Source organism: Priapulus caudatus, unplaced genomic scaffold (genome assembly GCF_000485595.1).
Source record: "Priapulus caudatus unplaced genomic scaffold, Priapulus_caudatus-5.0.1 Scaffold440, whole genome shotgun sequence".
Taxonomy (NCBI): Eukaryota; Metazoa; Priapulida; class Priapulimorpha; order Priapulimorphida; family Priapulidae; genus Priapulus; species Priapulus caudatus.
This window is the reverse complement of record NW_014577501.1, coordinates 73,058-85,646: the sequence shown is the minus strand read 5'-3', so window position 1 is coordinate 85,646 and position 12,589 is coordinate 73,058. Positions and strand designations below refer to the sequence as shown.

Sequence of the window (12,589 nt, the reverse complement as noted above, 5' to 3'; positions counted from 1 at the left end):
ATCTGTAGGCAATACATTATATGTACCAACCCCATCCCCCTTCTCACCCTGCTTTTACCACCAACCCCATCCCCTTCTCACCCTGCTTTTACCATCAACCCCATCCCCTTCTCACCCTGCTTTTACCACCAACCCCATCCCCTTCTCACCCTGCTTTTACCATCAACCCCATCCCCTTCTCACCCTGCTTTTACCACCAACCCCATCCCCTTCTCACCCTGCTTTTACCATCAACCCACCCCCTTCTCAACCATCTCCTCCCTTTCTAACCCACCCCTGATCTTACCACCCACCCCCTTCTCACCCTGCTTTTACCACCAACCCCATCCCCTTCTCACCCTGCTTTTACCATCAACCCCACCCCCTTCTCAACCATCTCCTCCCTTTCTAACCCACCCCTGATCTTACCACCCACCCCCTGCGCTTCCACCCCACTCAACTGTATCGCATGTGCAGACGTCTTACCGAGACATTGAGCTATCTGTCCAGCATCTGTGCCCTCGATGGGGTCGCACAGCCGTGCGACGACCGGGTGCAGCTGACTGGCGAGGTAGTAGGGCAGGTCGACCTGCAGACTCGGCTGCATTCTCAGTTCCGCGGCGTGGTAGGCTCGCTGCGTCGCAGGCAGTCCAGAGCCGTCCTGCGCGACAGCGATCCGATTACCAACAACAAACACTCCCGCTGGCCCTCATCATTTTGCGCAATTGAATTTGACGCTCTTTGTGCTACGTGCACGCCTTTACGGTTTGACCGTCATGAGAAATGAGTGTCCACGTATGTTTGAGAAGCACGTGTGGTGACAATCACTGCGTGCGCTGGTCGCTTGCACCAATAGGATGCACTGCTTTACTTTTGGTTGTTACTTTGAATGTTAATTCACAAAGTGGTTATATATGGGTTAGTTACACTGCAGAGACTAATATCTCATGAAAGTACTATTAACATACACACACTGATAAATACACTATAATGAGGGTACATCATTACTAGCTTCACGTCTAGTAAAGCATATAAACACAGATACATGTTCTATGATGAGGGTACATTCAGTTCACACCTGGCAAATGATGTAGGTGATTGTGTCACCATGTCCTAGCTTCTTGCCACCTTTGCTGTTGAGCCTCATCGCTACCTGTACATGAGGAAGACTCTTCTTGTCTGGATAATCATCTGGGTTCTTCGTGAGCGCCTGTAGTGTATATACACACGCATACACACATAGAATTTACAGACAGCGTGCCTACGCCCATGACTCATAAACAGCCACTTGTAGTATAATTACTAACTCGTAGACATACATGCATATTTACTGAGTGTGTATGATACGTGTTCTTCAGATATAAATCTTACTCATTCATTACTCATAAAAGAGTTATGATACTCGGTGATTAACTAACCAGATTTTATTTCCATCACACCTATCCCACCGACAGATTTGTGCATTTAACAAATGAGTTTTCGGCCATAACAGTCTATGACATAGGCGATGACAAACCTTGTTTATCATGAACTTCTCCAGGAGAACTTTTCCTTGCTTCATGTCGTCTGCCACCTCCGTCAGCCGTTGGTGAATTCTCTCCACAATGTTTTCCCGGGTGTCTGCTGACAAGATCTGTTCTATCGCATAGCTGTGACGATTACAATGACGATGTTAGGGATTCAAACACGTAGACAGGCACAATACATACTGCTCACGTATACGTAACATACAGCACACATATGCAAATTGTGAGATGTTTGCCAAAATAGAAGAAACAATAAACCAGACATGCAAGCTAATTTTACACGACCCAAGATAAGAAACCAACGAACATTAGCGTCAAGAATTGTGTATGTGCAAGGGGAAGAAACTGTGCTAATAATTTAGGGGTTGAAAAACGTTGACCATAAATTTCGTATTCCAGTATTCACTGCGCATCACGTTGAACGCACTTCGTATTCCTACGCGAATGCAAGAAGAAGACGAAGCTCGACATCGAGCGCTTACTTTCCGACGTCCTTCGACAGGTCGCACCAGTCTCGCCGCACGATGTCCAAACCCTTCAGCTCCTTGCTGTAGGTGACCTCGCCCGCGGGCGACCTGTCCACCACCAGCGCTGCATACTTCTTCTTCTTCAGCAGCAGCATGGACTTGAAGACGCCGTCGACCTCCAGCTCCAGCTTCTTGTACTGCCTGTTCACCTCGGTCTTCACCTGACAAAAACGTCGGAATTCCTCAGTACGCAACCACGGTACTGCGCTCTCACCCTCAATCTCGCTACAGCAACTTGCTAAGGCCACAATTAAAAAAATCTTTGTTTGCCCTCACCCGACACAGGCTGAAGTTCGGGTAGGTAGGTCGGTTTCTTTTTTTGAGGGGGGTGGTCTTTTGACAAATTCAGCATGGTGTCTACATGCTTCGGTGTGCTTGTGTGGAGATACCTTTTATGTTGAATGTTTGTATTGCTTGGTACATATAATGTATTGCCTACAGATTTATATAATGTTCAGTGATACAATTTGTAAAAAAAATAAATGAGAAAGATCAATAAATGAAAGTGTCAATGACACTGTAGCTCACCACAAAAAGGACACAAATGAGTGAGTGAGAAGAAGTCAGTTTTAATTGAGCAACCATCGACATACATTATAGAAACGAAGAGTATATATGGGAACTGCCCATTATCGTACTCTTGGATAATTATGTGTAATTTTTTATGTGCAAAATAATAAATAATATTATATATAAATTATAGACAATTTATAAGCCAAAATGAATCACAATTTGTGAGCGGTAGATGGCGCTATACCCGCTATGTTTCTAAGCATAAATCATTATATCATAATAATAATAATTATAATAATAAATAGTTAAATCATAATATGTTTCATAGGGCAGGAATTTTGGGCATTAAAGATATTGTCAATGAAATCTTGTAACGAAACCGACGACGAGTGTCACGCCACAGACTGTTTGTTATTTGCGTGTCTATATAATATGTTATATAATTGCCAAAACCTACCTAATTTGCATAAATTTCTTTAAATTAATCAAACCCCTAGCCCTTATTCATTCACATACCAAAAATTGAGCAAAAATCGCGTTGAACCTGAACTGACTAATGGCAAATTCCCATTTTGGCCAAAAAATTGCCGGTGGGCTCGAAAGTACGTCGACTGGCGTGCTCCAAAATAGGACGTTTAATATGGGAGCATAGCAGTAACAACTATACCCAATTTCAAACATGTGGGTCAAACGGTTCCTGAGTTATCGTTGACCGTAGCCAAATGTTGACGGACGGACGGACGGACAGACGGACGACCCATGGCAATAGCTCGATCAGCTTGACGATGTCAAGGTGAGCTAAAAATGTTGAGTCGGCCCCTTTTTGGCGGGTCGGTCGGGTGAGGGCAAACAAACAATATTTTTATTATGGCAGCAATAATATGGCCTAACAAATTTACTGCTAAAGATACACCCGTAGGCCGTTTTTGTAATGGCATCGCCCCGTCGATACCACCAGGGAATGACAGATTCGGGGAGAGGATCAATACACCAGTGGTAAGTCTCTCAGCTGCATTCTCAGACTGTCAATGAAATATTAGATACGAGTTGGCTACACTAGCGTGAGCCAAGGCCATTGCCACTCTACATATAACATCAGGGGTAGAAATTAACTTCTGAACAAAGGAGTCCAACGCCTGCCCTCAAAAAGAGAGAGTCCGCAGCAAAATGAGGGAGTCCTTAGTCTGAAGTTCAAAATTAAAGATTTGCTGAAAAAATACGGTAATTCCGCGAGGCCGTGCTTTGAAACGAACTAGAGTTAGAACTAGAGTTAGTATAGCAGAATTTTCAGGGAGCCACACAGACTCCTGCATGTCAAATCAGGGATCGAATCCGACAGTAAATCAGGGAGTATTTCACTCCCAACTCGCGTTAATTTCGCACCCTGTAACATACCTTGATACGCTGCATGTTACGTGCCTTCTTACATCACATGTTAAATACCTTGCTACACAACATGTTACATGCATTGTTACACTAAATGTTACGTGCCTTGTTACACTTTATGTAACATGGATTGTTACACTACATGTTACGTTCCTTGTCACACTTTATGTAACATGCATTGTTACACTACATGTTACATGCCTTGTCACACTTTATGTAACATGGATTGTTACACTACATGTAACATGCCATTTACACTATACGTTACATACCTTGTTGCCGATCTGGAAAACTTCATCGAGGTTCGTGGTGTTTGTGTTGATCATGATCGAGTCTGTGTCACCATAGATCACGTCCAGGTCATATTTCTGTACAAGATGTTTCGTGTGGAGCAGGATCTGTAGTGGGGAACATATTTTGCTTGGTCACATCTAAAACCTGCTGCTAGAGAGAGAGAGAGAGAGAGAGAAAGAGAGAGAGAGAGAGAGAGAGAGAGAGAGAGAGAGAGAGACAGAGACAGAGACAGAGACAGAGACAGAGACAGAGACAGAGAGAGAGAGAGAGAGAGAGAGAGAGAGAGAGAGAGAGAGAGAGAGAAAGAGAGAGAGAGAGAGAGGGGGAGAAAGGGAGAGAGAGGGAGAAAGGGAGAGAGGGGGAGAGGGAGAGGGAGAGAGAGAGAGAGCCATCACCATGCTGACATTAGAAATACAGAGAGAACGTTCTGGATCTGTACTTTCCCTACCTCTCTGCCTTTTCCAGTAGTCAAAGCTGCCAGGTGCTTGGCAAAAAACCTAGAGTTGCTGAAGCCCAGACATCCATACATGCTGTTTGCAGTTAGCTTAAGTGCCTTCTGTCGTATATCATACTAAAAAGAATGTATAACATCATATTAACATGCCATGAATTATTACAGCCATCAAAGAATTTAAAGGTTTATCAAAAGCATGATAATTAATTCACTACAATATCCTTAGGTTTATGGTAATAAACCTAGGGAAAGCAGTGAAATAATTACATATGTTAAGTAGGAGGGGCTGTAAACAACACAAGTACATTCATTGGGAATAACAAAACATGGCAGAATGTCCACAAACTACCTGATGTTTAGCTTGGCTCCACGCAGGAAAGATTTTTGGATTCCCTCTTCTCCAAGCAGATATAGTTATTCATTAACCAAACATAGTATCATTTATAGGTGCCGTTCATCATATTACTATCTTCAAGGCTATGAAAGTTTCATAGCTCTACCAGTACACAGGGCTTATAACTAAGCTAAAATCTTCAGTAGTCAACATGGCTAGTGACCTGTAAATTCTACCAGCCCTAAATTCTCTGGAGTGTGGTGCTGAAGTGGCATGCAGTGCTGCCACTCAGCCAATAAAAAAAAGTATAAAATCTGTCCAGAAAAAAGTATCAAAATTGTCTAAAAAAGTATTAAAAATGTATTAATTTGTATCAACCTACCATGATTTGTAGTCACTTGTTACCTTATACATTGTTACCGAATACATTATAGCCTATGTGCAGCATACAAACAAGCTTCAGGAATGATGTGTGCAATGCCATGAGGAGTTGTCTCTTGAACGCTCAGTCTGGAGTATTTCAATGCAGTGTTTCCCCTGGCCAAAAAAGTCTGTGGGGTGGTAAATGTTTTTTTGTGATGTGTTTGCGCATTTTGAGGTTTTAGCAAAATGAGCAGCGCAGGTGCTGGTCAAGCTAGAGGGGTCGGGGGCATGCTCCCATGGGAAATTTCTTTGAAAAAAATGGTGCAATTTGGTGCATTCTAAGCTATTCTGAACACATTGTACGAGACTCTTAAATATCTTTTTCAAGTTGTCAAAAGTTTCGTCAGTGAGGCGGTGTTTTGGACAAATTTCTGTGTGGCGGCTGAGAATTTGAGCAAGGTGGCCCGCATCGCTCGTGTCAATGCAGGGGAAACACTGCAATGCGCATTGCTCATTTGACATTTGGTCACTGACAGCAGAGAGCTGAGATCAAAAACACTCCACTGAACAGAGTACACATCACTCCTGCAACAAGACTAGCAAAGCACATCTTTCATCTCATCAAATACAGTGTACCTAAATGTATGACCGAAGAGTTAATTTTGACCATCTTTGGCAAAAAAAGTATTTAAAAGTATTTATGCATGGAAAAAGTATGAAAAAAGTATAAAGCGTATAATACTTAACAAAAAAAGTATAAAGTGGCAGCACTGGATGGCAAGCAATTAGCTCCACACATGTGTCAGGTATATGAGCAGGGTGCGTATGGGAGGCAGGACTTCCCAAAACGATTGTAATCTGAGATACATTTAGAGGCTTGCTACCTGGGTAATGTGATTTAATTTAAATCAAAATTGGAAGACTGCTCAAATTTAGTGATAAAATTGATTTTTGCTTGATACTTAAATCCGATGGGATCAGTTGCACAAAAAATAGGTACGGATTTGAGAATTACCGGCACTCGCCAGCAGGACTGGTCAGCCAAGACTATTAGCCTTATGGATTTCTACTAGCCTTGGGCGCACTGGCGAGCGCTAGTTTCAAGTCCTGGATACAGCTGCTTCTGTGGCATCACTCCCAGGTCTACACCGGTGGAGCTAAGGAAATCACACTGAAATCATGTGACGTCGTGGAGTACACACGGGGGATTTGCGACGTCGCGGAGTACACACGGGGGATTTGCGACGTCGCGGAGTACACACGGGGGATTTGCGACGTCGCATCTACGTGCTCATCATCATCACTACCTGCATCATCAGCTCTGCAGACGTGCTCTTGTCCTTCATGAGCGCCTTGACGGCACGCCGGCTCTCCACCAGCTTGCGAATCTCGGTCGGCAGCACGCCGTCCTCAAGGTCGTTGCTTGGCATCTCGACATCCGGCAGTCCCTCCTCCGTCTGTCACACACACACACTACTGTATAGCAGATGACAACACAGAGCAGTGCACCCCCCCCCCAAAGCGTTACTCCCACTAGTACAGTAGTACCGAGACCACACTGACATGAACGTGAGAAGGGAATCGGGAGTGGAGGGAAACTGTCGCATCGGTAATAATTTCAGATTCATCTCCAAAATATATGAACTTATCTAGGAGTGCAAGCAGTTTCAAAATGAAAATACGTGCATCTGGCGTTGCTGACCTCTTTGTAAGGCACCCTGGCGACAGTGGTGAAGCAGATGTTGTATTCCTGGATGATGGATGGATAGAGACTGTTGAAATCCAGCAGTAGCACGTACTTGTCATAGAAACCTGGCCGGGAGAGAAAGACCGAAAGCTGAGAGATGAGATCACACCAACCACGTATCATCGTTCATCTTATGTTGCGTTTATGCAATTTTATCTTACAAGAGATACAAGAGATTATGTGCGAGTTCGACAATACATTGTGTCACAACTCCTGTAGTTTCAGCTGCTAGCAATTCATGTTAATGAGGCTGCCAATAGGTATTCTGATTATCGCTGACCAATTATACCTTTCTTAGGTTCAAGCACTAATCCACCAGCATATGATGGCTTTTTCTTTGACTTGGTTGTAGCTACTGTTTCATCTCCATTTTCTGTTGTTTCATTTACACTATCGCCCTTTCCCTGTGTAGAAGAAAATCAACACGTTGGCATGACATTAAAAGGAAATTTCTTCCAAGGATGGTTTTCTTCAATGATGAACTATTTACACAAACCTTTGGTCCCTGTTTCTTTGCGTAAACCTTGTCTGGGGTGATGAATTGCTTGTCATGGAAAGCATGTAGGAGCAGAAACTCATTTCGCTCAGATCTTCCGCCGAGCAGAGTACGAGACTGAAAATGAAGGACACAATGAAAAACTATCTCACACTCATCTCAACAGATTTCCTCAACTATGCAAATTAAAAATTACAATTATATTGGAATTTATTCCTAAGAAAATCATTACACAACACTGTCATGAAAACGAATGATAATAAAAAGCCAACATTCAATACTTAAAAACTTGTCGCATTCTTTCTTGCTCACCTAATTATATAAGTGATATAATCTAAACTGTCTCATGTATTATTTGTAACATAATGTTACACAAAAATATAATGTAACGTTTTAATGCATAACTGATATCTTCTTCTGAGTGCTTAAATAAAGGTTAATTTCAGCATACCCCTAACATACATAAATTACCAACATTATGGGGTGCAAAAGCCAGGAGCCTATTGTCAGATCGTCACAAACAAAACTATGCTTAACACTGGCCTGAACAATACTTTCACCACCATCCATGGAATGTGTTCACACACTCCATTGACAGAAACATGGTAAAGTTAAGAATTTCTCACACGCAGCATATAGAAGTCCAGTCTATAAGATAAAGTTAATGTTTATACAAATGCTAAGACAAGATTTTGTTTCTGACAACAGACCAGCTGTGAAGAACGTACCAGCACATTTCCGGCGATGTTTGTAATCTGCAGAGCGAGGGGAAGCACATTGAGTTCACAGAGCAGCGTCAGCACGTAGCTGGCATCTCCCATCGTGCACTCCACCAACTGCAGCAAGCTCTGACTTGTCCTGTTATACAACAACACACCAGTGCTATACGTAAAGCTATGGTGTCAATGGCACACGTATGTTACACATAAACCCACGGTCAGGTCGTGGGTCTCACCTGTAGGCTTCTAGTTTGTATATTTTGGAGCTGCCAAGACAAGCAACATATAGCAGGTAAGTGATGTAAAGAATACTTAGCCACCAAAGAAACATTTAATTAATCTCGTTAGGAAAGTCTTGAAGTAAGAACGCACGTAAACATGTTGTGTATGCTCTCGGGTGGGATTTCTATGCGGTTTCTGTGGAGAACGTGGCCTACTAGCTCCGTGAGGTCATAGCTCCTGCAGCGAATCAGCTCCTGAGCCGATATCTTCATGTCAACTACCAGCCGGCCGGCCACTGTTGACTTGTGCTGCATTCTTCCAAAATGGCCACCTTTCTTCTGTAAATACGAAAGCGTTTAAAACATGAATAAAGTATATATGCGATATCGTGAACAACAAGCATATCAGTAAATCATCGAATAGATGGAAATCAGAATCTGACCACATCTATATCTTAGCGAGGTACTGTAAATGATGAAATCAGGATCCACACAGTAATTAGTAGCTACTTGTAATATGATGGTGACATGATGTGCTGATCCTATGACCTTGGGCTTACCGCAACCTTGGGCATATGAGCGCGCCGCAACCTGCCTAACCTCGACCAATGAGGAACATTCCCGATTTCCATCTTCTTCAAAATTAGGTCGATATCAAATCCAAAGAAGTTGTGAGTCTGTAAGACAAGAGACAAGTTTGAGAGAATTATCTTATCCTCTACACATTCCTATCATTGCTCTGCAAGATATCAATGGAAAACACAAGATAAAGCTATAGTCATCTTTAAAAATGACATGCAAGCACTTTCTTATGCATTTAATTAGTTAACTCTTCTGTACTCGAGAGGAACATTAGGTCCAAATAACGTATTTATGTGACATAGATCTGTCTTGGGTGAGGTGTTGGGTTTTACCCCATGATTAGCCTAACTCTAATTGGGAGCTTATATGCATTTAAGAAACCAAGTAAAACCTAATCTTACCACTATAACATCTGGGTCAATGTTCTGGATCTTCACAAGGAGATAAGACAGAAGGTTCCTTTCGCTAGCTGCTACCTCAACGTTTCCTAGTTGCTGAAATTCCCAAAAGGAACTGGTTAACTGTGGGCACTAAATAATTTAATGAACAACTTTTTCCCACCAATCTGCAATTTCATTTCGAAATTTTTGGAAATGATATACACAACTAATGGAACAGAGATGTGCATTGTTTTTATCGAACTTACCGACTTTTTCAGTTGCTGTGCAAAGTCAAATGGCATCACGCATCCACTAGGACAGGTTATAACTAGCAAACAAAAGGGAGAAATGTTACAGAACATAGTTGCATACAATTGGATACATATGTATGTGAGCATGAATGAAAGTGTCAATGACACTGTAGCTCACCACAAATAACGTTTTTATAATATTCAGATTCATGAACTGCCTATAAAAGCGGAGCTCCTGATGTGTAACGTGTAAGATTGAGAGGATACGCTTATTCCACGTAGCTGCTATGTGCCACGTGACAATGGTCTTTCCCTGCTCATAACACAACTTTTGTCAAAGGTTAATTGGTTGTATGGAAGTGTTTACTTCGGGGGGAAAAATTGAAATTGCCTATAGTCAGTTCAGCGTTGACGGATTGTCATTTTTGGTATTGTGAATGAATAAGGGCTAGAGGGTTTTGATATTTTTAAAAAAATATGCAAAATTAGGTAGTGTTTATTGCAATTTTATGCAAAAAAACGCAGCATAAACAACAGTCTGTGGTGTCACACTCGTCTGGTTTGTTTTACAAGATTTCATTGACAATATCTTTGAATGCCAAGTTTGGTATTTCTCTCCAGCTGCGAATAAATGTACTATATTTAGAGTAAGTTTTACAAAAACATGTCGGACGCAGACATAATCTATTTATTTCTAATGCCATTGCTATCAAAGCGGCGTATAGCCTATCTACGCGTCACCAATTGTGACTTCATTTTGGTTTATAAATTATTATTGCGATATTACAGATGGCTTAAACCGTGTGCTACCGCCCTAGAAAAACTCATCTGAATGTAAAACACTTCCATACAACCAATTAACCTTTGACAAAAGTTGTGTTATGAGCAGCGGAAAAGTACCATTGTCAACGTGGCACATAGCGCTACGTTGAATAAGCGTAATCCCTCAATCTTACACGCTTTACACATCAGGAGGCTCCGCTTTTTATATGGCAGTTCATGAATCTTGAATATTATAAAACGTTATTTGTTGGTGAGCGTACAGTGTCATTGACACTTTCATTCAATGCTCTCATACGATATGTATCCAATTGTATGCAACTATGTTCTGTAACATTTCTCCCTTTTGTTTGCTAGTTATACCTGTTACCTAGGTGGATGCCGTGATGCCATTCTGGACTTTGCCACAGCAACTGAAAAAGTCGGTAAGCTTCGATAAAAAACAATGCACATCTCTGTTCTATTTAGTGGCTATATTCAATTTCAAGAAAATTTCGAAATTGAAATTGCAGATTGGCTGGGAAAAAGTTGTTCATTAAATTATTTGTTTAGTGCCACAGTTAACAGTTCCTTTTGGGAATTTCAGCAAACTAGACAACGTTGAGGGGTAGCAGCTAGCCGAAAGGAACCTTCGTGTCTTATCTCCTTGTGAAGATCCAGAACATTGACCCAGGATAGTTATAGTGGTGGATTAGGTTTTACTTGGTTCTTTAAATGCATATAAGTCCCAATTAGAGTTAGGCCTAATGCATGCCCGGGGTAAACCCAACACCTCACCCCAAGACATGATCTATGTCACATAAATACGTTATTTGGAGCCTAATGTCCTCTCGAGTACAGAGGAGGTTAACTAATTAATGCATAAAGAAAGTGCCTTGCATGTGCATTTTAAAGCATGATGACTATAGCTTTATTCTTGTGTTTTCATTGATATCTTGCAGTAGCAATGATAGGAATGTGTATGAGGATAGATTAATCTTCTCAAACTTGTCGTCTTGTCTTTACAGGACTCAACACTTCTTTTGGATTTGATATCGAACCTAATTTGCAAAGAAGATTGGAAACGGACATGTTCCTTCATTTGTCGGCAGGTTAGGCAGTTGCGGCGCGGCTCATATGCCAAGGTTGCGTAAGACCCAAGCGTTCATAGCGATCAGCACAATCATGCCTCACCATCATATTACTAAGTAGCCCTACTAAATTACTGTAGTGGATCCTGATTTCATCATTTTGACAGTACCTCGTAAGATATAGATGTGCGTCAGATTCTGATTTCCATCTATTCGATGATTTACTTGATTACGCTTGGTTGTTCACATATCCATTATATACTTATATTCATGTTTATAAACGCTTTCGTATTTACTAGCAAGAAAGGTTGGCCATTTGGAGCAATGCAGCACAAGTCAACAGCTGCGGCCGGCTGGTATTGACATGAAGATATCGGCCTCAGGGAGCTGATTCGCTGCAGGCAGCTAATGGACCTCCGCGAGCTATAGGCCACGTTCTCCACAGAAACCGCATAGAAATCCCACCCTGAGAGCATTACACAAACATGTTTCGTGCGTTTTACTTCAAGACTTTCTAACGGAGATTAATTAAATGTTTTCTTTGGGTGCCCTAAGTATTCTTTACATCACTTAACCTGCTATATGTGCTTTGGTCTTAGCAGCCCTCAAATATACAACTAGAAGCTACAGCGTGAGCACGACCTGATCCGTAGCGTTTATGTGTAACATACGTGTGCCATTGACACATAGCCTTTACGTGTATAAGCACTGGTGTGTTGTTGTATAAACAGTGACAAGTCAGAGCTTGCCTGCAGTGGTGCGAGTGCACAATGGGAGATGCCAGACTACGATGCTGACGCATGCCTCTGTGAATCAATCGTGCTTCCCTCGCTCTGCATCAATAAATACAAACATCGCGCAGAAATGTGCTGTACGTTACTCACAGAACTGGCTCTCGTTGTCAGAAACAAAATCTTGGTCTTAGCATTTTGGTTATAAACATTAACTTTATCTTATAGACCTGGAC

At 41.9% G+C, this 12,589-nt stretch overlaps 1 protein-coding gene across 1 annotated transcript in view; it reads right to left on the bottom strand.

The window, feature by feature from the left end:
* The window catches only part of LOC106810432 (DNA polymerase alpha catalytic subunit-like), a 24,919-nt gene that overhangs the window by 5,057 nt on the left and 7,273 nt on the right, over positions 1-12,589 (bottom strand). Inside the window, exons 16-30 of the mRNA XM_014813786.1 lie at positions 9,788-9,849; positions 9,543-9,635; positions 9,120-9,236; positions 8,711-8,898; positions 8,348-8,477; positions 7,620-7,736; positions 7,413-7,527; positions 7,079-7,188; positions 6,684-6,833; positions 4,674-4,796; positions 4,204-4,329; positions 1,988-2,193; positions 1,496-1,628; positions 1,058-1,189; positions 466-640 (exon numbers count right to left, since the gene is read on the bottom strand). Of these exons, the coding sequence (XP_014669272.1) occupies positions 466-640; positions 1,058-1,189; positions 1,496-1,628; positions 1,988-2,193; positions 4,204-4,329; positions 4,674-4,796; positions 6,684-6,833; positions 7,079-7,188; positions 7,413-7,527; positions 7,620-7,736; positions 8,348-8,477; positions 8,711-8,898; positions 9,120-9,236; positions 9,543-9,635; positions 9,788-9,849 (1,977 nt within the window). The remainder of the gene's footprint in view (positions 1-465; positions 641-1,057; positions 1,190-1,495; positions 1,629-1,987; positions 2,194-4,203; positions 4,330-4,673; positions 4,797-6,683; positions 6,834-7,078; positions 7,189-7,412; positions 7,528-7,619; positions 7,737-8,347; positions 8,478-8,710; positions 8,899-9,119; positions 9,237-9,542; positions 9,636-9,787; positions 9,850-12,589) is intronic.